Source organism: Aphis gossypii, chromosome 2 (genome assembly GCF_020184175.1).
Source record: "Aphis gossypii isolate Hap1 chromosome 2, ASM2018417v2, whole genome shotgun sequence".
Lineage (NCBI taxonomy): Eukaryota > Metazoa > Arthropoda > Insecta > Hemiptera > Aphididae > Aphis > Aphis gossypii.
In genome coordinates, this window is record NC_065531.1 from 54,048,453 (window position 1) to 54,074,293 (window position 25,841).

A 25,841-nucleotide genomic window follows, 5' to 3' on the forward strand; every position below is an offset into this window, starting at 1 on the left:
TTTATACCTACAATGTATATGTACCTATTTTAATTTATATTTATGTTATTATTATAGTTATAATGTATGTAATTTTGATGTATTATTTTTTTTAAGAACCTCATTATTGTTTATTATAATTTATTTTAAATGTTGAATGAAAATTTATCTATTTCTTATTGTACTCAAAAAACCATTTATAAAAAGTATTATCTGTTCTAATTTGATTCTAACTAAATGTAATAAATTTATATTTTATATCTTAAAACACCTACTGAGTAATTTTATTAAAACAAGTCCTGATTTTTTGTCACCACATACAAATCCACATCGTTCTTCGCATCGTCACTAAATTTTTTACTGTTATACCTGACAGTTTGCTAGGAGTTTTAGTACCTACTAACATGGCTACTAACAAGCCATGGGAACATGGCTGATATTTTGACATTTTCAGATTTTTACAGAAATATGTTATTTGTATCTAAACACACTATTTGGTGTGAAAACGAAACACGTCTACGTGATCCTATAGTAAAAGCGTGTGCACTTTTATTTCGAAAAGTGAACATAATAAGTTACACAAAATAAGTTTTGTGTCTCTCCTGTAAAATATGAATTTCGACGTACCTACCTATATGTAGGTGGGTATTATATATTAAAATAATTCTTTAAAGCGTACTTATAGTTAAGCAATCGCCCACGACCCACCTCAGAATGTGTACATAGAATCGACGATGAATCAATTATTATTGTCGACGCATATGAGATGTGACAACGGCTCGGTGCTTTGAACGCCTCAGCGGGGTTAGAAGTATAGATCACTGAGTTCTAACTACGACTGACGAACTTAAGCTTGAGACTCGAGTAGTTGAGATATGTTAAAACGCATCCAATAATGATAATAACCAAAATAAAAGTAGTATAGTAAGTCAATAGCTCGCTTATTGGCTGTGCGATACGAAAAACCCACAATATGCCATGCCTAGTGTTGTTGTTTAATAATCGTTATTATTGTTATTAATTTAACGACGTTATAATATTATTATTACAGTATATTTCCCGGGCGTAAGTATAATGTTATTAATGTGAGAAAAAAAATTGTTTTTTATTATCTAAAAGTATATTTATGAAAATTTATAAACACCTTAAATTATTATTGTTTTGCGTAGGTATATGTACACTTTATAGCATTTTATGATCGAAAAATAACTATAAGACAATGAAACAGACCCACGATTTGCAAACAACTATCCACGGGGGCGACGCTCGCAGGTGACAGCTAGTATTCTTAATTATATTGGATTATCCGATTATGGAATATTATGTTTTAGATTCTGAGAACGAGACATGTATGACGAATGTTTATAGGTTTTACGATAATTGTGTGATAGTAACATAATTTATGTTAAACGACGCCATGAATCACTAAATCTGTAAAAATAATAAGCCTTTAATTTAGAACTTATCACATTAATGTATTATAAAATATATCTATGACAATTATCATTCGTCAGACATGATTAGTGACTCCAATAATTTCATTAAAAAAAACAAATAAAATAGTAATCCAACAATAGACAGATATATCATATGGTCAAAAGATTTCCCTAAAACACAGAAGCCAAATATAACCTGACCGCTGTCATTTCTTTTCTAAACGTTTAACATAATAACGTCTTAGTAGTAGAATAATTAAAAGAATTATATTATTCATATGTATACAGAATGTTCTGGTAATTTATCAAGAATGTTTACCAATTTTTTTTCTTCAATAATGCGGTTATTTAAAATCTGAATTTTGGAGTTAATAAATTATACCTTAAGACCTATGATAATATAATAGTGTTATGTATACAAGACGTCCTCTTATGCCCTACGATTTATTCAGACTTTGACAAACTACACAAATGTGTTAGTACGATAAACATTTGTTTTGTTTTTTTCTTAATAATCAATGAATACCAATTTAGGTATTTAATAAATTCTACAAATTGAAGGGTTTTATTTTACTTTGTTATACACGTAAAAAAAAAGATAAATGCCACCTATCTAGTTAGGTAATCTTAGCTATTTTACTAGTGTACTAACACTAGTAAGTAATATAACTAATAATGTATCATGTGTATGGGTAAATTTATGTTTGTGTACCTATGATCTTGAATAATATAGTCTTAAGCTCTAAAGGATATTTTTCGTAAAAACTTACTTATTAAACAACTGTTTATTTGCTATGTTGCAACTGGAAATACATCAAACCCAGGTCAGTTGTTAATATATGCTATTTAAAGTTATAAACTTACATTAGAAAGTTTTTACATCTAAATTTATCCTTTGTGTAGAAGTGTATTTACCATTCTCAAATACTTTTGTATACCATCACACGGTTTTCCGTTATGTGTAAAAAAAAATATTTGGTAAATACCTAACATTATTTGAAAATAGCCAGAATTCAAAAATTAAAATTGATAAAAAAAAAAAAAAGTGAATTTATAATCATAAAACATGATTCATTATTAAAATAAAATGTTATAAATTTTGAATTACAAAGAAAATTTAAAATAATAAAAAAATAATAATAATAAGATTTTAAGATTATTTTAGTTTGTTCAAAAGTTAAATATTTGACAAGAATAACAGTCAAATTAAACTTAATTTAATAGGTAACAATACAATACAATATCCACAATTTAACAATATTATTATTAATTACAAAAAGGCAATGGTAGTTATACTAAGTACATTTATTGACTATTACATTTTGCTTAAATAATAAACACAAATTAAAATAAATCTTTAAAAATAATTTATTTAAAAAAAATATGGCACTAAAGTCATCAACTTTAGAATTATTCTATAAAATTAGATAATTTATGTATTAGCTATTTAATATGCAAATATTATAAATATAAATATAAATTGTAAACTTGTGAATTATCATGCAACATTTATAGTATTTATTTATACATTTTAACAAGCATCCTTTCTCAGAAGCTTAGAACGTACAACCTTATCATTAATTTTAAATGGGAAGACTATTTAGAGAAATGTGATATATAAAATAAACATATATAAATTCAATATTATGTCATACCATTATTTAAAAATATTTTGTAAGTAAACTATACAAATTAAAATAAAAAAAAACTATCTCAGGCACATTTTTAACAATTAAATTTTCAACAAACTAATAGAATTTTAAATAACAATAATTATTATAACATAATGATAATAATATTAATTTTTATACATAAGACACTTAAATTCTAGTTATTAAAGAACTTTTACTACAGATGAATGTTTGTTCGACTGAACAAATTACAATAGTTTATGATTAAGAAATATAATAAAATGGTTTTGATTTTTCACAGCCTTATTTTTTTAAATCCAAAAATCAAAATAATATATATATATATATGTATAATTAAATACACACATTTGTTTAAATATATAGAAATGTATTATATAAATAAATATTATTCAAAAAATTATCATTAAAAGAAAAATATAAGTTTTATTTAAATCTTTTTTAGCATACTTAAATTAAGACTTTCTGGTAATTCTATATCTTCTAGTCTTATATTGGATGGATGAAATGGAAATGTGATTGGGTAAACATACTTAGTATCCATTAATAATTTTTCCTAAAATATTAAAGGATTAATTAGTGAGTTATTTCTAAGAAAGCATGACTGGGGTTGGTTGTAACTTTTTAAATTAGTAGCTAATTAGATACACAGGTTAAGTTACAAGTTATTAGATTAAAATACTTACTGTAATAACTTGTAACTTTGCAACCTTTTTAATGTGGACATATAATATGTTCTCTAAACAGTTTAAACATTAAATCAAATGTTAAAATTACCTTATCTTGGCATTCTGGCCGCTCTTCTAATTTATCCTTAACTTTTCTAATGAAATCCATGGATATACGTTCTTCACAATCATCAGTAGGTTTAAATGATGTCAGAAGTTTAATAATCTAAAAAATTAAAATAATTTAGTTTTTTATCAAACATTTACTATTTTTTTTTTTTGAAATATTAACTGATTTTGAAGATGTATATAAAAGTAGGAATATTTATGATTTTGTAAGCATATTGAATTTAAGATATTATTAATATTCATATTCGTAATTGTTTAAAAAAAAATTGACTATGTTTTATTTCATATTTCTTTTTTTATTATAAACCTTATTTAAGTATTTATATTTTGTAGTATAACATAATTAAAGAAATATGATAATATACATTAAATTATTCAACAGATAATATATTCAATATAAGGATGAATAATATATTTTAAAGAAAATTAATATTTACTTGATTTGCATTCATTTTATCACACATTTCACATATACTGTTGACATCATCCTCGGTTTTCCTTGCTTGTAATAGCTGTGATGCTTGAATGATTGGCAATAATGTATTAACAATATCTTGTGGCTACATATATAAATAATTAATATTAAAACTTAGAACAAATAATAACTGAGAAAAATAAAGTATTTACATAAAGTATTTTATCTCTTATCCATTGTTCAATATGTGATAAATTGAATCGAATTTGCATGCCTTTGGACCAGTAACTCAAATCTTTACGTAGTAATAGATTATTTAATGCAGTGGCACACATGAAATAGTAAAGCTAAAATCACAATTTATAAATTGTTATTAATTTTTATCCAAGTATATGAAAACAATAAAAAAATGTTACTTGTTTGAATATTTGTACAATAACTTCTTGGTCAATCTCATGAACCAATAATTGACTGTACATAGTATTTAATTCATTTTCCAAAGTAAGTGTAGTTGGACTAGAAAGTGTTGAAGTTGATTTCAATGAACCTAAACTTCGTCTAATATTTCTACCAATATCGATGCCAAGTGAGTCGTGCTCTAATAAAGCGGGAACTATTAATGTTCTTATCCTTTCTTGCATTTTTTGCACCAAATCCTTTAATACAGTATTCAACAACATTGCTTAAGTATAGGTATTAAAGTTGATAAATATATATATTTTTATTATTGATATTAAGTACTTAAATAAATTTTTTATATTTTAAATATATAAATTTTTTAAAAATTGAATAGCATTTAAATTAATTACTTGGTAAAGTATCACAGCATGATCGCTAAATACTTGACGATAATCAGCCAAGTCAAAATTTTGTAGTGCTTGAGAGTTTTGCTTTGATGTATTATCATTTGCAAACGCTGGTTCTCCACTATATTGTTTTAGAATATGTACTAATTTCATTGTGTTTGAAAGCCACAAAATCATGGTGTCTTGATGTTGACGTTTTTTTACTTTTTGTAAATTTTTTGCAACATTTGTTAAAAATAAGCCAATCTAATCAGAAAACAATAATAAAATGTTAATAATCAATTTTCAGAAAAAAAAAACAATTTATAAAATAAGTATTTTAGATATCAAAATAATACATACTCTTTTCTCTTCTTTTATAAAATCATAGTAACGAATACACATGAATAAAATATATGCTGGTAAACCGGGCAATAATTTCAATGCGGTTTCAGGTCTTAACTCTAAAACAAAAAAATATAATTTAGGATATTTATATTATTAAAACATTTAACAAATTACCAATAATTAAATTGCGAGCTACAACTGGATCATCTTCTACAGAACATTTAAACATTCCCATAAATTCTGAACGATTTTTTTTTTTAGCTATAATTGTCCCATCATCACCAGATATAGTTGTGCTGTTAGCAAAGTTTTCATTGTCTATTTCTACATCTATAAACACCAAGATAAAATAAAACAAAATAAATGAGTTTTAATAAAATAAAATTTTATCAATTTACCAAAATTAATTGATGAATTTTCTTTCCCTTCTAACAACATATCGTTTCGTAACGCCACATATTTTCGTAAAAGTGTATCATATTTTTGTTGCAATTTCTAAATATTAAAGAATCATAAATGAAAGTAATTATAAAATATTACAAATAGAAAAAAGTAATATAGAGAGTTATTTTTCAATTTTTAATTTAATATTTATTAATATATTATAATATTATGTTTGTTCTTACTAAATTATCATAATTGAGTTTATTCATATCTGATTGTAAAATAGCATCACATTGTGGATTCTTATCGAACTCGATAGCTAAAAGTTCTTGTTGTTTTTCATTTTCATCAAGTAACTTTATAAGTTGACTGGACATGTTTTCTTTTTCTTCTTTCCATTTTTCTTTCTCTGTTTGGAACTCATCTAAAATATGTCTGTAATAGTATATATTATATGATTAAGTATTATTTTTTTTTAAATTTCATTTAGTTATAATTTGAACAAAAAATAAAAAACAAAACCCTTGTTACCGATTAATAGCTTTTTGAGCATCCATTGCTTGATTCAATTCTTTATCTTCAGTTAATGATGAAGTTGTAGTTTTGTAGTCAACAATCTTGCGTAATGATTCTGCTGTACCATCAAGACGGTTTTGTAATTGAACACATTCTGATTTCTTTTTGAATAATTCATCTTGTAATGTTTCTAATTGTCCTAAATAAATATAATATTTGTATTTTAAAAATTTAATGTTAGTAATGAACCCTAAAATGAATAATTGGTTACGAGAAAAGATACAAGTTCTTCGTTTATTGATTATGCATTTATTGATTTGAAACTTTAAATGACAGGTACATCTAATTTAAATATAAACGTAAAATAATAATAAAACAATAAAATTAAATAAATAATAAACAATAATTCAAATACGAAGAAAAGCTTCGACAGTCAAGGGAATAATAAGTAAAATTCGATTAAATTGAATATAAATTTGAAAATTTTTCGATATTTACGAGTCAAATCATCAGCGACGATGAAATTATGGTTGTCTGATGATTCTGATGCTTCACGGAGTGAATTTAAGTTTTGCCGCAATAAATTATTCTGTTCTTTTAATCGAGATATCTAAAATTATAAAATTGTCATAAAAATCTGTTTATTCAAGTCCTTAAATATAATATAGTCTGGTATTATACTTACATCATCATCACTAGATTTATCTCGGATTAATTTATCATTTTCTATTTTTTTTAATAACATATCTTTTTCCATTTGAATGGTTTTTAAAGTTTTTTGAAGTTTTATAAAATCACCATTTTCCAAATTATTCTGTAAATTGTAGCATGTTTTATTTTATTATTAAGTAAAATTGTTTATTAATGAGTATGTATAATGTTTACAAATGCTTTCTAACACTATGAAAAACGTTATAAAAAGTTATTAAATATTAATTTATTAATATTCCAATTTTACCGTTGGTTATTGATAGTTTTTTTCTCATTGTTAAGAAAATTAGGAGAAATTTCTACATTTTAACTTTTTCAAGTATAGACTATATTAAGTATTTTACAATCTACCATTAAAGCTTAAAAATGAAGCAAAATTTTCATTAAAAAAATGAAAAAGTTCTTTGCTGCTCATATAAAAAAAATATGTTTATTTTATATAAACTACCTAATATTTTTATACTATTAACTTAGATTAATCAAACATTAAATACCTAATCATTAATCAGTAATATTTTTTCCATAATAATTAAAATTAACTTACACTTTTAACATCTTTTGTTGTGTACCCATTTTCTTGATAAGATAAACTTGAATCAAATTTATTACGATTGAAACTATCGCCAGATGCATTAATATCTTGTTGTTCAAACATTTCTAACTTTTCTTCAATTGAACGTTTTTCTGATAATAATTTTTGATATTTACTCTTTTCTGCTTCAATTTCATCTCGAAATTTTAATACTTCATTGTCAAATTTTGTGTTCCAATTCTCTAAAATTAAATATAACAGTCTTTAAAAAATGCAGTTTACAAGTTAAGTCACAACTACTATAGTGTAGTGTTAAGCTTTAATACTATTCAAAAATACAAAAAACTTCTACTCTTTAATTTGATATATATTAATATTATTATCATCAAGGGTGCCCATAGGAAAATTCTTAAAAGAGGACAACATTTTTATTTATTAATCCATTTATAAATAGGAATGGCTCTATGTATATTGTAGTGTATATAATATATATATATATATAATTACACACATATCTGTTAACTGAGATCATAAATAAAATATTATGGTGGTGTACACATACATATACATATTGGTATCTATGGCAATTCACACTATAATAAGAATTTATAATATTATCCATAGTATAAAAACTAAAAAGCATATTGTTATTTAGAGCTAATAACTTGATTTTCTACAATAATAAAACTGATTTTTCATAAAAAAAATTATAGATTATCTAATATTAAATTAAATGTTTAAATTCTATCAAAATAAATAAATAGATTCTAATCACAGTAAACAATATGCTAAGATTTCCAACATTTTCCAGGGAGAGGACATGTCACTCCCTTGCCCTCCCCCTTATATGAGCACCCTTGATTATCATACAAATAAATGATACTTCATGAAACAGATTGCTTGTTTCCCTCTATCTCTTATTGGTACAGGATATATGAGGGTAAATTCAACATACCTTCAATGTCTTTTAAATTTTTTTCATTTTCATGTTTTAAAAGTAACACATTCGATTCTAATGCTGCAATAATTTTTTGTGCTTCCAAAAGATCTTGTTCAGCTTTTTTACATCTATTATTATAGGATTCGAGTATGTTCTCAGTAGTTTTTTTCTCTGATTCAAACTCTATTTGTAAAGTATCAAACTTAGTTTGAATTTGCTGAGCGTGTTTTTTGGTAATAACTAATTCAGAAGCAATTTGTTTTTGCTCTACTAATTTTTGCTTAGTTTCCAGTAGTTCAGACTGTAATGACTTAGTTGAAGACAATTGGTTGTTCTAAAGAAAATTACTTATATTATTTATTTTATCATTTAAGTAATAAATAATGAAGAAAATATTTAAACGCACTAAAACTAACATATTTGATTTTTTCTTTTCAGGGAGGAGTGATAATTTCACATGTTGATAACTGTGGCATTGTTATAACATTTTTTTAAATTTTTATGAAATATAAGAAAAATTAAAAAATTAAATATAAAAGATTTTTTAATTCTTTGATGTATGAAACAATGTTTGAAACATAAAGAAAAAAATGTAATTTGTACTTAGATTTGTTATTTGTTATTTAATTATATATTTTAATAATTTATAAAATCTTGAAATAAACTTAATTCTTAAAAATAAAAACTTACCAATTCTGTTATTTTTTGTTGCATCATATAAATCTTGTTTTCTAAGCCTTTATTTAACTTAGTTACATGAGCTACTGATCTAGCTTCTTTCTTTAATGCTTTTAGGCATCTTCTTGCAAACCATCTTCTAATGCAGCATTGGACTTTAATAATTTTATCCAATGTATCATGATAGTGACGATAACATAACCACATTCGAACAATAGATTGAATACGCACAGCCTATAATCAAGTTATTTAAAATTAAAAATAAAATAGTAAGTAGTAAGACATAGTACAACTGACTAATACTAAAATAATTTCTTACAGCATTGTTTCGCCTTAATTCTAAAGTGAATTTTCTAGCTTTGTAACCACGATAATATCGTTGTAAAATAAGTACTGCTGCTTGTAAATGTAAATATTTTTTACGGCATAACCACATTCGTACAACTTTTTGAATTTTAATAGCAGCCTTGGTTCTCCGTAAATATGTTGCTAACCTAAACAATCAATTAAAATAATTATTATTATTATGAAACAGTCTAAATAAATTTTATACTACCGTCTACTTAAGAAACCTCTTCCATATCGCTGAATTAATAATGCACTAGTTTGGATTTGTTTGTATTTTTTTTGACATATGTATTTTCGCCAAGTTTTTTGAATACATATACTACAGTCTTTACGCCTATCAGCACGTTTTCTTTCCAAGTATGCAACTTGACCAGCTCTGAAGAATATTTTTGAATTACCATACTTATAGTTGTCTTCAGTCTGTAAAATGTCAAGTTTATTACACAGTTTAAAGAATTTTTAAGTAAGTATATAGATATACTTTAATATGTTCTTCCACAATTCGTTGACATGTTAATTTTGGATCATCTCTATTAATTTTCTTTGATTCTAATAATATACGATATCTTAAGAAGAAATCTACATAGGTCCATCTAAAATATTTAATTTAAAAATGAATTTAATAAGAATAAATATTTGAAGAATATAAAATTTTACCTAGAAGGAAAGCCAGCAGCACTTATACGTATTGTTTCTAACACACCACATGCTCGCAGTTGATCCACAGCTCGTTGATGGTCAAATACAAATGGTAACTTGTTATCATTGGGTTTAACACATCTTATATAATGTGGGGTAGTATCATTAAGTGTGGTCATAAGAGCATTAAGTGAATCTCTAAATTGTGAACCCACCTTTAAAAAAAAAAAAATATTTTTCTCATGTTTTTTTATAATATCATGATTATTGATTATAATAACATACGGTTTTCTTATTTTGTTTAGAATGTGTAGGTGATCCAATAGTTGCACAGATTGGTCTCATAGGCGTCAGCATTCGAGATTTTGAAGTTGCTCCAATTGTGGCTGATTTTGGAGTTGTGAGAGTGTTGGCTTTACGATCTGGCACACTTAGCTTACGATCATTAGAACTTTCTACCATAAATATTGTACGTAACATACTATTTTTCCCATTTCTCAGTACATTAACCTAAAATAAATATATATTATAAAATGAAACATCTGTGGAGACATTATTTAGAATTATTTCTTTATAAATAAATACTTGATCTTCAAAAACTGTGTCTTTATTTTTATCCAAAAATCCGTCACAAAAATATTCAACATCACCAGCAAAATGCTTAATTGTGAATGCGCTTCCAGCTTTTAAAATTAATGATATTATTAAACATATTATAACAAGATTAAAAAAATATATTTTTATTATATATTTACATACCAAATTTAGGTTTTGAAAACCTATCCCATTTAATACATTTGGTATATAGTTTTTGGGTCCAAGATGTATCTGATCCTTGAGGCATCTTAAATATTAATTCACATTTTAGTAATAAAATTTAATGATACATAATAAATAAATAAATAAATAAATAAATAGCTTACTCGACATTCTTCATCAAGAAGATCAAGTATACCTAACTTAGATTCAATAAGATCAATGCAAGGTTGGTTATCATAAAAGTCAATGAACTTCCATTCAATTCCCTCTTTTCCATATTCTTCTTGTTCAAGTTTGAATACATGCTAATAAGACACATGGTTTATTTATAAAAACAATCAAAAAGAATATTATTTTTTTACCGAAACTTACTAAATTAAATTGTTGTTGAAGTTTTTCATTAGCATAATTGATACAAAATTGTTCAAAGCTATTTAATTCAAACATTTCAAAACCATATATGTCTAAGACACCAATTATTGGACAATTAGTCTAAATGCAAAATTATATGTTTTAAATAATAACAATTGGTTGCAATAAGATTAAGTATTTTAAACAAACAAACCGATGGAGAAGTTTCACACATGGTTCTATTCATGATTGATATTAACCACTGAAATAAAGATGCATATATGTGTTTGGCTAAAGCATCACGGGCTCCACTTGCCTAAAAAACAAATAAAATGTTAAATAGTAAAATAGTTTTTTTTTCTATAAGAGATTTCGGTACTTGTTTGTCATCCTCCATCATAAATAAAATAAACAATTTTATAAGTAAATTATACATATTTTTAATAATAAAAAGTAAGAAAAATAAATGTACTATAACTATAAATTATGTATATAATATATATTTTATCATAATTAGAATGGAGGCCAGAACTCAGATATATCTTTAGGATAGTTTTAAATGCATCGTCTTTCCCGAGACGTGTTCTCCACATAAATACTCCAGAAAATTTCTTTTTATTCCATGAAGCTATATATTTCCCCAATTAGCAAAACGAGGTTATGTATTTGGATCAACAACCTAACCTACTATGTTGGAATCCCATTCACTTTTAAGCTTTGCAACAATCTGACAAAATTATCGATCCTGCTCTTATATATTTGTTTTATTAAAGGTAATAATGTTGTTTTCCCATTTCCTAAAATAGATCATCCATCATGAGCTAAATCCGATAATTGTAGGAACAATAACAGCAAACTATATGGTTGGACGATAACAAACAAGTACTAAGACTCATAGCTGATTAACAATTTATTTGAAATATTCTAATTAACTATCACAATTTATGAAAAATTGTACAAATACATTAAATATAAATAGGGTCCTGATATCGTGCCTAAAATAAAATATAAAATTACTTACCTCATCTGCAGTCATTGGTTTTTCATAAGTTTCTTTCATGCTGACAATTCTACGAAAACATAGCCATTTTTTAAGTTCTTCTTTATTGATATCTAGTAAAGTTGAAACTATTTCTAAACTAGGATCTTTCAGCTAAATTAAGAAATTAGTAAAATTATTTTATCTATTTATCACTTTAATTTAAATGTAGCAAGCAAAACTAACCGATATATAACATGAATCACTATCTCCGGGATTTTTTTGAGTTTTGTCAACTATTTCAATATTACCTAGGTGTAAAATACTTGCTAATATTTTCCACATAAGATCTTGGTCTTCTTGAGAAAACCCTAATGTATTAAGAGCATTGACTGTTTCAAAAAAATTTTCACGGTCATTATCACTACTTGGTTGGGAAGCCAAATAAAAATATTCTTCTGAATCACCTAATAACAATAGTAAAAATAAACAAATTAATAAGTATTTATTCCTAGATTCATGTTTTGTATTTATTAAGAATATAATGTTCAAATACTTTACTTATTATTTACCTAGTTGTAAATGAGGAAATGTTTCACGAGAAGAGCATAATTGATAAAATATATGATAATTTCGTTCGTCAACTGCTTGGTGCACAACACGGGACTTTTCAAGAAGATATGTCCGCATGCTGGCTCCTGTTATGTGATTCCGATCATTAAAATGAAGTTCAATATACTTTCCAAAACGAGATGAATTATCATTTCTAGTTGTTTTAGCATTCCCAATAGCCTAAAAGATTATTTTTCATAAAAGGTTCAACTTACAATATTAATATATTTTTTTTAATTACCTCCATGATAGGGCTAGAAGCTAAAACTTTCTTCTCAACTTGAGTTTCAGTTTCAGAGCCACTAATTGTAGCAAAATATCTCATTGCATATTTAGCAGAAACTGTTTTTCCAGCACCTGATTCACCAGAAACTATGATACTCTGATTATTGTTTTCTCTAAAAAAAAAGAAAAATTTATTAAACACACATTTATACCTAAATATTTCATTTACTGTCTTACATTTCCATTTTATTAAATGCTTGTTCTGCCACAGCAAATACATGGGGATCTAAGCTGCCCATTGTTTGACCTCTGTATGCCATCATTGTATCAATGCCATAGATGTCAAGATCTTTATAAGGGTTAACGGCAACCAAGACAATACCTAATACATGAAAAAAAACCAATACTTTAGACAATGAATTATTGAAATTGTTTTAAAGCAATTTATATTACCACAATAAGTGTAAATTGCATGACTTTGAACAAATCTACAATATAAATTGTATAGAATAGCTGGTTCGTGTAGGTATGATAATGAAGTTAAATCATTTTCCCCGAGAAGTATATCAGGATTTTGAAGAGGTGGAAGTTCTTCATCCGAAGAAATTTTAATGACTTGTTCATCTCTGGATTTAATTTTTCTTACTGTTAATTTATGTCCATCATATGCCTCTATTATCTCTGCTGTTTGCCAGACTTCTGAATGGCAAGGGATCCAGACTTTTGTTCCCTAAAACAATAATTGAAATTAAAATTTATGAGGTATGAAAATATTTCTATGTTCAATTAATAGTTTATAAATTTAGATAATAATACGATCACTTGCTTTGCTATAACCAATCAACCATTATGATAATGAAACGTCAATTTATTTCAATATCAAAAATGCATACGACTGTAAATTAACCAATAATTTACCTATGTCAAAATCTTAATTTCATAATAATAATGGTAATTGATACCGTGACATAATATTGTATAAGATATGGTATATTCATTGCACGGAGATATCATTTTAAAATTTTCAATAGCTAGGTAGCCTAGGTATTTAAAAACTACTAGTTCAGATTAATACAGCATAGGCCAGTGGTGCGCAACCTTTTGTAATCCACGACCCCCAAAATTATTTATTTTGATAATACGACCCCCACCCCTTCCTACCAATATTATGTAAGACTATATTATGTTAACTTTAAAACAATATACCTTATATATAACTTTTTCATTTGGTGTAAAATTATTGGCCACCCCCAAGTTGCGCACCACTGGCATAGGCCATAGGATCATAAGTAATTATGGTAGACGAGAGGTTGGTTTGAGAATCAACAAAAATAAAATAAAAATAATATAATATAATAAGATATCAAATCATAGTATGGATATAAAAAAAATGAACTAATTATCGATACCGTGATATTATCTCAATCAACAATGATTACTCTCACAATAAAATATAATATAACGATTGACCCTCAGTGCACTCATGTAAAATTATTGTTATTGGACTTCAAGGACGTCTTTTTTACATAATCGATTATTTCATATCATTATGTAATTGTATCTAATCTGTGAAGATAACTGAACAAATAACAAACAAACGATTAACAAAATTATTCTAAAGTTTAATATTTGTTGAAATCCAACTTCAAATAATGTAATACATAGGGTAAATGTGCTCTTGTCAAGTTTCCAAAATACATACAACAATGTTTTGTATACAACACGAGGACATATTACAAAGTAAAAAGTGAAGGGTTGCTAAAGCATGGACTTTTTTAATTTTATCACGCTACTAGTTTCATACTAATGAAAATTAAGGCATTTCTTTTCACCAATTATTATCACTATTATATGAATTACAATTAAAATTGTATCTATTTTGAGCAAAAAAACTACACAAATCATACTAAAACATTAGGCAAAAATTGTATCTTATTATAAAGAGGCGATAATACAATGATTTTATTACCTTAATTTTTTTTCAACAAGTTTATAAACAATACACGATTAACAATAAAAAATCGACGTTTTGGTGTTGATCGTTTGTTGATACTTTATAAAATACTGGTAATTTCCAATTTTTACAAAAGAGAAAGAAAATTATGATAAATTTAAATTTTGATACTATTGAAATTCATTAGAAGTCAGAAGATGTATCATACTTAGTGGTTCTTTTCTTTTTGAGTTTTAATAAATTTCGTAATATGTACGACGTACATTGTACGTATATGCAATGAGTGTTTGTTTTCAAAAAAACATTTCTTATGCAGGTAAAAAAACATAAAAAAGTGATGCAAAAAGTAAAAAATACCTAGTAGGTAGTCACGCCTACTCTTATATTAATTAATAGTTATATAACAATTTTTGTAATAATTCGCAACATAATACATTAATATATTCCATTAACTAACATCTACCGACAACACTTTTATACATTAAAATAAATACATAAAATGAGAAAAAATCAACAGGGTCTTTAAAAAATAAGTGATATTTTTTTATCATAATGTTATTCGTCAAAAAGCAATATTGAAAATAGCAATTTAAACACAAAAAAAGCTCCTAAGGATAATAACAATTGTACAAAAAACGAAATTTTAACAATAAATAAGAAAATATTATGCAGTGACAAAAAAAGAGAACAAACAGGTAAGTTCAAATTATTATTCAGCTCTAATTATAATTTAGATATATAGCTATAATACAAGTAATAAACAAGTTATTATATTATGAGTTATGGTATTCCAAAAATATCTGCAGTGGTTGTGACCGTTATAATTTAAAATATTAATCCATTATCGTCTGCAGATTTTATGAAATATCAATATAATATTGAACAGTATTAAAAATAATTGAAATGCATTTATTCTGAAATAGGTAATAGTATTATTTTTTCAATTGTTTTCAATAACCATAACAGTTTAAGTCAGTCGTAATTTCTTTTCTATTCATACCTACTTGTTTTTGATTACCAAATATTATGCAACAGTATAAATAATAAGGACAAACATGTTATATTATACAAATTATTTAACAACTATCATCTAACTTAATAGTTGACGAGAAAACAACATTTTTTATATTATATTATGCACGTTTACGTTACCCTTTTTTACAGTGATATACTCTTATTCTTATTATATTTTAAATTAAAAATCATGCATAGTTTATGATTATTTAATTAAAATTATATTATATTAATATAGGTAGGTAACCATAATACTACAGGTTACTCTTTCATTTCTCAATTCGTATAGGTACGCATCTAAAAACCAGTCATTCGTAATCGCGCGGGCAGAACGACTTGTTTAGCTATTATTGAATCCATGTATAATACAGGTAAGAAATAAAACTGATCATACGTATTAATGAAAAAATTAGCATTTTACTTTGAATAAATTACCACGTGATCGTAGTATTTTGAGTTCAAGCCAAATATTATATGCTGTATTACGTAGTATATACCTATACAACTACAACATTTTTAATACATTAATAAAAAAAACTACAGGTTTATTGTAACTTATAATGAAAGTAAACCTTTTAACTGGTTCACGTATCTACGTAATAAATATTACAGATCTAATTGTGATGGTAAAATCATCAAATTCTAAAGCAATATGTTTATTTAATTATAATATATAATTTGTTGTCTGTTTTAATACTTGGACGATTGGGTAGAAAAACATATTTTTAACAGCGTGTAATAATACTATTATACGTCTTATAAATTATAATACTTATTGTTTCGAAAAATTATAGGTACTTATTTACTGCAAGTACCTATATTATAGTGTAAGTGGCGCGATAACCGATTCTTCTGTTTATTTAATTTACCAAACATAATGTTTGACTTAGTACACTCACTGTGTATTCACGAATAGTATAGTAGTTTTGTAATACAAACATTATAAATTATGATTTATGATATTATATGGGGCGCGAGCTGTTGAAATAATTGAAGGAAATGCGCTGTCTAGTCATCATAATATTACGTTTAAATCGAACTTTGCTGACTAACGTATTTGTAATATAGCGCAGTTAACAATATTTTCAACATGCATAGATTAATATTGATTTGTATCGAACAACTAGCACACGATCATATCACAGAGAAAATTTACACCAGACCAACCTGGCATAGTACACACGGGTGCAGTGGAAAGTTCAAGTGCTGTATCTGCAACATTTTTATCGGGACGATTGATCGGCCGGATGGTTGAAAATAGTAAATACTAGGTACGTTCTAAATAATAACTGTAATATTTAACAGAATGTTCAATGTGCTTAGGGTGTTTGAAAGAAATGAATACATTATATCAGGAGGTATGTTTACATTTGTTAATTTTAAACACAAATCAATAATTAGATTATTACTGTAGTAACATTATCACAGCCTATCTGTGTATCATAGAATTAATGATTTTGGTTATTCAAAATTGATTTGGATGATTGTAAAAATTGGGCTGCTTATTCTCAATCAGCGCACGTCTAATATGAGAGTTGGTATTATTATATTTAATAATGTAATATAAACTATAATAATATGTGATCTGCTGAGATCGTGTGTGTTTTAAGTTTTTAGAGGTTGTTTTGAAGTAGGCACACAGCGTGATATATTTCCTATGCAGTTATCACAATAATTTATGTATTATTAGGTAACCATTTTTACCACTGAGTGAATAACAGGTACACCAAAAATCGATTTAGGCTTAATCATATCACAATCAAAATATATTATCAAAATTATATCATAATCATAAACATAGTGTCTAGAAAGTTCACACCTTGACTATTAAACTTAGCATAAATATACGAATGAAACTTATCAATTATCATCATTAATATTATATGAACAAATCGTTTAACAACGATTTTCGAGAGATAACAATAATTTTAATATCGTTGGTTTGTTGCCTTCCTTTGATACAGTAGTCAAAATTTTCAAAATTTTATATTTGAAAAATACCTACGTGGCTACGTTTCGAGAATAGCAACAGTCTCAATAGGCGCTGTATCACGTCGAGAAACCATACAAAATGCACAACATAATGGGTTTCCGTAAATCGTGAAAATTAAAAAAAAAAATAAGCAATAATAAGTAATAACACTTGTACCTAATACCTGCGAACAGACTTCGATTCCATTGGCCTTGGCCCGTGCGAAGCGCTCAACATAATATTGTATTTAAAACATTAAAAAACATACTCGTCCACATAATATATTATTACATCGCCTATATTGTGACGACGATGATGTACCCTATACGGGAATGTCGTTTTAAACGTTATGCAACAAATTTATTCAATAATACAAATAAAATACCCATTTTGGCACGAGTGGAGATTTGTGCTGTCGACAAAGTAGTAAGGCTCAATTTCACAGAAATTAAGAATAATATAATAATATAATTACGTATTCTGTGCTGACTTACAGGAGTGTAGCAAGCCTTGTATTCTGATGCGGACTTCCAATATTGAAAACGGCGCACGAGTTCATCGTTCAATGGTTTCAATGACGCGCATTTTCTCGGAGTCATCGTTACGAGTTTCGGTACGCACGGTTATTAGATTAATGTTATAATATATTTCACAGTCAGGGCATAAGACCTGATACCTACTTAATTTTTTGATTTTTGTTATTATACTACGCACGATATAGTCATCATTAAGTATGCATTTCCAGACAAGGGAGAAAAATATAAATAAATTTTGTTTATTTGTAGAATTTAATTTAAATTTTGCTAGATAGATAATACATTATTATTTTAATTAATATAATTATTAAGTATGTAATTTACGCGAACGAAATTATTTCAACGAATTAATTCTTCATCAAATGTACGAACACACACCGCGTGACGATGGGCTTGAACAGCTTGAATATCTCTGATGTTTTCCCACGAAAATATAACGATTGTGTTACCGAAACATTGCACGTATCGTGTTTGTTAAATTATCGATAAAAAAAAATAATAACAATAAACATCGACAAAATTAATAGATATTGTAATAAAAATAATATTATATTATATACTAAAAATACGAAACTAGGACCAACAACAAACGTACATTATTTTCGTAATAAGCGTTCGACGATACTAGATTATATTTAGAAAATTCAATATGCATTGGGTTAACCGTGTCTAACTGACATGCAAAACACAAGTGCACTTATTTGGATTCCGTGTTTTACATAATGCTATTTTATACTTTTTATTTTAACTGCAGACATATCTTCCAGGAATAAACGCTGGAAGATTATTTAAAAATTCGTCGTAGTAATTGATTTTATTATTTTAATTTAAAATTACATACACGATCAATTATTGCGCATTGTTGTGTACAGAAAATGCAAAATTTATTTCAAGCATGGAAAATTTGATCGCGTAAAATACGTATTTAATAATTAATAGGTACACTTTTATGACAATGATTCCTTTTTAGACGTATAGTTTTTAAACAATGTCACAGTTGCAATTCATTGCTTAAAAAATTAAATTACAATTCACTGCACACACTGAAGTACGGAATCTAACTAAATTAATATTGTTTTCAATTTTCAATTAAGAATTAGATAATTATAATAAATAATTTAGATTAAAAAATTTATGCAAATTTATAAAAAATGTTCATGACGTGTATTACGATTTTTTTGCATTACAAAATAACTATTAATATACAAAATTGATTACAAATTTACAAAAAATGTCATACTAGCGAGTAAAATAAATATAATAATAAAATTAATAAAAATATCAAAACTAATATTTTAGAATTTATTCACACTAAACAAATATAATTTATTTTCTATCCAAATGTTCACTATTATTTTATAACTAATTTCTATTACATATTGATCATAAATTTATAACACTACTGAATACTGAAAAGTATACGCTCAGCGCTCACCGATAACTTTGCCAGTTGCCGTTTACATTAAAAAAAAAGCATGTTTAGGAGTGCGTGGATCTTCGTGGCAGGGGAAATAGGTATAACACAATTTTTATCCCCTCCATCATGTTTACATTTTACACAAGCATCAAATGTAGTTCCTAATAGTTTTTTACGATCAAAAATATTATAATTTTTTTCACGGTAAAATATTACATAAATAAATGTTACATTTAGATTAGTTGTTTATATCTATTATTATTTACTATATCAGATAATAATAAAATATGTTTAGTAATAAGGTAGTAATTTCAAGTATACGTACTTAATATTATGAATTATAATCCATCACAATAAAAATAATTTATTTTAATTTTAATCCAAAAAGTTACACAATATCAATATTGATTAAGTAATAAATTTACATTAAGTCATAGATTTTGTACCTAATACACTAACAGTATTTTAATTTACTCAATACTTTGGTTAGTAATCTACTCTTCTGTTTAAATTTTAATTCATCTATCTTATATGTTAGATACCATTTATAAATTTTATATCTTTAAATTAAGGTGGGTATTATATTTTAATTATATTTATTTGGAATTTAATATAATTTAGGTAAAGCTATGTATTTGCAGTATATTGATTATCAACAAAGACATTAATTTTAAAGACAACCAAGAATTGACATACTCTTGCTTTATTTGTGTGAACACTATGGTGTCAACATTAAAGTTGATTGATATAACAATACATGACAAATCATTTGTATATTTTAAAGGAAACATCATAATATAGTAAATCAGAACTAACAAAAATTCATTGGTAAGTCAGGTTAAAGCTTTGATACATTAATTTTTAAATAATTGTGTGAGTATTAAATAATACAAAATATTGTGTGAAATAAAAAAAAATAAGTAAATTCAGACAATTCAGTCATTTTGTAGTTTTAAAATACTGAGGTCTAACATATTTTTAAAAAGCAATACAAGTTATACCTATTAGATTGATGAAATGTAATAAGTCGGGAGACTTAGAAATTAGCTTAGACTTATATTAAGAATATTTACAAACTTAACTGAATATTGAAAAAAAGTAATAATGGGTAAAAACTAAAAATCCAATTAACACAATAATACATTTTAAAATGGGTTTTTAGAAATTATAAAAAAAATAAAAAATTGGCAATAATGCTATACAGTTACTACAAGTCGATGAAATTAAATGTATTTAAATAATTATCAATATTAAAGTTTGTGTAAAAATTACTGCTAAGCATAATATATTTTATCATTTAATAATGCAAATTGATAAAAATTATCAATCAATTTTACTTTTATCCTTTATATTATTTTATCAGTGACTAATAATTAATAAATTGATTTAGTAAGTTTTATAAATTATTAGAACATATATTGAATTTAAAACAATTTACTTTAATTTTATAGCAAATTACCAAGAAATAATAACCGAAAGGTGAAGGTTAATGAAGATTCTATTATGTAGGTACTTTTTGTTAATGAATGCCCTCACTTTAATAATATTTTTAAGTACTTAAACAACTTTACTAGAAAAAAATAGTTACACAAATGTAATTTAACACAAAGTACAAAACATGATAAATACTAGGAAATATATAATTTTAAAAATCTAAGTTATGAAGTTGAAAGTTGTTTTAATACTTAGGTTTATAATTATATAGATTCCAAAAGGAATATTAAATGTATTGATTTTACAATGATGTGTTTTTTTCTTATGTTATCACTAATTATTTTTGGAGCATAAAAACACTAAGGAAAATTGGCAAATAATTTTATAGTTAAACATTATACATAAATAATAACATATAACATTATATATTATTATAATATCAATCACATTTAATTAAGATTTGAAAATTTAATGTAAGATTCTTTTATAAGGTTTTAAACGTATACTAAAAAAATGTCTACTAGAATGCCGAATTCATTTTTTATGAGCCTTTGAAATTCAAATTTTAAGATATTTAATATTAACTAGTAAATTAACTAGGTATTTTTCTTAATATGATTTTTGTTGTTATAATTCAAAAATAAATAACTGTAGATAGGTAATTGAATATTTATTACATTTTTATATTAATATTTTTAATACATGAAATTTTTGTTTTTTTTTTTGTAAAATCAAATCCCTATATTCTACAATAGGGACTAGACTTCACATTATTATATGTAGAGGTATCAAATAAAATATAACTTAAGCATTTATAAATGTATGGCTAAAATTATTTTAGTATTTAAATGTGACTCGTAATTTGAGAAACACTGTATTATACGGCAAAGGTACCCATTAACCCTCGCATTTACTCAATTTTTTATACATATTAGTTATAAATATATATTATTCATATGTATAATATACATAAATTATTATTCAATTTTCACTTATTTAAAAACATTTACTAGGTAAATGTAGAGTATTGATAATATTTAACAAATATATGTAACATAATACACAAGGTTAGCACAATTAATAATTTTTAATAATTAATATGATGGGTATTGGGTACACTTTCTTAATAAAACACAATTTTTATTATTTATGATAAAAATGACTTATTAAATATCTAAAACTTAGAACCTATTTTAATATTTAAAATAAATTAAAATATTTGTTACTTAGCACAATATACCTATAGGGAAATAAATTTTTTTTATGGTCACTATCCAGTATCCACGTATTGATAGTAATTTTTTAAATATGTATAAACAATAAACATAACATATTTTGTATATATTTTTTCTTATTTATCATACGACTTAACCAATGCATACAGTAAAAACATTAACTTGAGTATTTAAATGTATGATTTTGACATAGGTATTATTTTTAGGGAACTTTCAAGGTCTTTTAAAAAATAAATTCATTAAATTAAACAGACCACAAATTCCCTAGCTATAGAAGTATTAGATAAGTATAGTAATCTATTTTATTTAAAGTTATAAAAACTAATTTAAACATACATAAAATATTAACTTACCAAGGCATATAGATTTCTATGATTTTGAATATCCATGATTGATTTTTCTACAAAACACAATTAATAAATCAAATTAATTATTATTACAAAGGATGTTATTTCAAATAAGAATAAAATGGATATAACAAATGTTAGTAATTGAAATTCTTTATCATTTTGTATGATTAACATACAATAATAATTGTCAATTGGTCTGTAATCGATGCACTAATATAATTATACAAATGGAAATATAAATACAAACTAATAATTTTTGTTTCAATCATGCACTGATACAGCAGCACTGAATCAATCATCTCATAATAATAAATCAGACTAGTTATAAATGTTTGTTAATTAGTCATATTACATGTATATAAAATGTAAATAAATAATTGGTGTAAGAACATATGAGCTATGGTATCACAATGATAGTAAAATATGTTTACAATTATTCAGTTTAATAAGTATTTAAGTATACCTGCATAGGTAGTATAAAGGACATTTAATGACTAAATATGTTTAACTGTTAATATGTCAATATACTTTTAACCATATTTCTTACCCATAATGTACAATATTTTCTAACTAAACTAGGCAGTTAAAATTTATTAACACCCAAAATATTTTTTAAATATTATTTTTCTAATGAACTCAATGTTTTGTCGATTTATTTTAATTAAGTATAATATAATGTGTATAATAGGTACTTATTTACATAATAGATACTCAATAATTTATAAGATACCTACCTATATTTTAAATAGTTTTTATAGATTTGTTATTAAATAATAACCTAGCTATCTATTGTTAGAAGTTGGAATACTACATATATTTAAACTGAATAGATACAACATTTATAAATAATGAGCATAATTTTAATTATCAGAACCATATCATTACTAAATTGTAATACCTTAGATCATAACCTAACATAGTATAATATGATCTAAGTGAAATACCTTATTTAAAAATCGGAGTATAAATATAAACAATGACACAATTGATAATTCCTGACCTTATACTTTTTACCTATTTCATAGTGTTCAATGTTCATAAACTATGATAATAAAAAAATATATGTTTTGTCGGGTGTTTCGTTTATAATTACCTATATTATTTTAAAATATGAAATACTAATATTCAAGTTATTTAACAATTTGGCATTTAGCCAGTTATGATAAAAAAAAAAAAAAACAGGTAGTTAATATCATTATATTATAATCAAACGTTACATACTTTAACTGTTAAATTTCAAATTTAAATTATTTATTATTGTTTACAATTGGGTAAAACATAATCAACAAAAATTATTTATCATGTTATAAGATTTTCAAACTTATTCATTATATATTTAAAAAAAACAGATTGTTAATCATTCAAATTACACAAGTTTTAAGGCCTGTAATATTAATAATAGATCAAAATATATAAATATAAATCAACTTTATGTAGAGATAAAGAAAATGGAATAATACTAATATTTTAATTGGTACTTAAGTATATTATTTATGTCTAGTCTAGGTACTTACTACTTTACATTTTACCTATTAGAATTATTATAAAACTTATTTACCATGTATTTATTTATAGAAAAAAACTGGTTTCAAGATTGTCTGAGAAGCAAAATAATAGGTAGTATTTAATCTATTCTGTGGTATTGAAATATTGATTTCAACAGAGTAAAAACCGGTCGTTAAAAAGTTTAAAAATAAACGTGATAATACAATTATAATTATTTAAAAAACATATGTGCAAATCAACGTTAATTTATTTGAGGTTTTTGTTCATCCGTGATTTGCGAAAATAATTACACTATATAACGGATCTGGATGATAAAGAAAAAAACGTTAAAGAATAAGAAAATATTATCGATTCATTTTAGACAACACGTCGTACATGCGGAAATAACCATCGAAGATAGAGTGGAGAAGAGAAAACAAAACGATAAAAAAGTACTTAAACCTACACGTCATATAGACAACAATATATTATTTAGCACAATACTATAATTTTGACGGATTAAAGAAGACTTACCTTATTTGCGAGATCTCCTCGTCTTGAATTCGTCTATAGAAATTGAGTAACTGATAATTGTGCCATCGAGTGATAGACACGAATCAAAAATTTCACGCAACGAGTTCTACGACCGGATATAGCAGCAGCTTTCGACGGACAAGGCACAAACACGAACGGTCAAAACGATAACAGAAGGCGTTCGACGTCTCGTTAACGAACCAACTAACCACGGCTGGCGCGCAAATGAAAATATTAAATAAAAATAACATACAAAATAAACCTTATCACGATCACTGTAGAATCAGATGTTGTGTGCACTGAGCATTGCTGCTATCGATCGATAAACGAACAATTGGATGTTAGCTACGGATTTACGGGGACATACTTGTTGAACACGTCTAGAACCAGTCGACGGCACGACTCGACACTCGACGGTGCTGCGGCGGTAGTTGACGCTTTGGCGGTGCTCAAACACTTTACCGCACTACCCGCCATCGAGTGTACGTAGTCGTGAGTTCGTGACTCCGCGATTTTTGTGTTTTGTGCTAATGTGTATATGGAGTACCCATGTGTTTTACGATCGACACGATGATTATAAATTATGAATTATAATGATCTACGTTGACCATATCATTAACATGATTATAATAAAATTATCGTTTCGAATTCAAGCTAGAAACTTATGTGAATAGATTAAATCACGTCGGCATGATCATCGTACTCCGGCGAGTACCTATCTGATTATCTCTGTTTTTACTAGTACTTTTGTTGTCTTGGTATCGCGTACTGGTTGGCATTACTGCCTCCCAAATTACTAGAACTTAGTACTTATACTATGTAATATG

At 25.5% G+C, this 25,841-nt stretch overlaps 1 protein-coding gene and 1 long non-coding RNA gene across 5 annotated transcripts; one reads left to right on the forward strand and one right to left on the reverse strand.

Moving 5' to 3' along the window:
* Nucleotides 1-2,616: 2,616 nt before the first annotated feature.
* On the reverse strand, nucleotides 2,617-25,266 carry LOC114131577 (unconventional myosin-Va). Of its 3 annotated transcripts, XM_050200110.1 has the most exons (34): nucleotides 25,015-25,266; nucleotides 22,999-23,045; nucleotides 13,537-13,813; nucleotides 13,321-13,465; nucleotides 13,100-13,256; nucleotides 12,819-13,038; nucleotides 12,493-12,713; nucleotides 12,289-12,420; nucleotides 11,482-11,583; nucleotides 11,289-11,408; nucleotides 11,081-11,221; nucleotides 10,917-11,001; nucleotides 10,743-10,840; nucleotides 10,443-10,667; nucleotides 10,176-10,372; nucleotides 10,000-10,111; nucleotides 9,727-9,938; nucleotides 9,490-9,664; nucleotides 9,183-9,404; nucleotides 8,508-8,826; nucleotides 7,565-7,794; nucleotides 6,995-7,123; nucleotides 6,808-6,919; nucleotides 6,325-6,508; nucleotides 6,036-6,228; nucleotides 5,808-5,904; nucleotides 5,584-5,739; nucleotides 5,425-5,525; nucleotides 5,086-5,328; nucleotides 4,693-4,932; nucleotides 4,489-4,623; nucleotides 4,299-4,421; nucleotides 3,842-3,958; nucleotides 2,617-3,620 (listed from the first exon to the last, which is right to left on the reverse strand). In XM_050200110.1, exons 2-34 carry the CDS (start codon nucleotides 23,032-23,034, stop codon nucleotides 3,495-3,497), a joined length of 5,382 nt encoding a protein of 1,793 aa, XP_050056067.1. In that variant the 5' UTR covers nucleotides 23,035-23,045; nucleotides 25,015-25,266; the 3' UTR covers nucleotides 2,617-3,494. The 3 variants fall into 3 exon arrangements, with proteins under 3 accessions (XP_050056067.1, XP_050056065.1, XP_050056066.1); XM_050200108.1 differs by lacking the exons at nucleotides 22,999-23,045; nucleotides 25,015-25,266 and adding an exon at nucleotides 18,518-18,666; XM_050200109.1 differs by lacking the exons at nucleotides 22,999-23,045; nucleotides 25,015-25,266 and adding an exon at nucleotides 17,219-17,311.
* LOC126549763 (uncharacterized) lies at nucleotides 17,175-18,878 on the forward strand. Of its 2 annotated transcripts, none has more exons than XR_007603871.1 (2): nucleotides 17,175-17,322; nucleotides 18,520-18,878. It is a non-coding gene; the product is annotated as an uncharacterized LOC126549763 (long non-coding RNA). The 2 variants fall into 2 exon arrangements; XR_007603870.1 differs by lacking the exon at nucleotides 17,175-17,322 and adding an exon at nucleotides 18,225-18,449.
* Nucleotides 25,267-25,841: the final 575 nt, after the last annotated feature.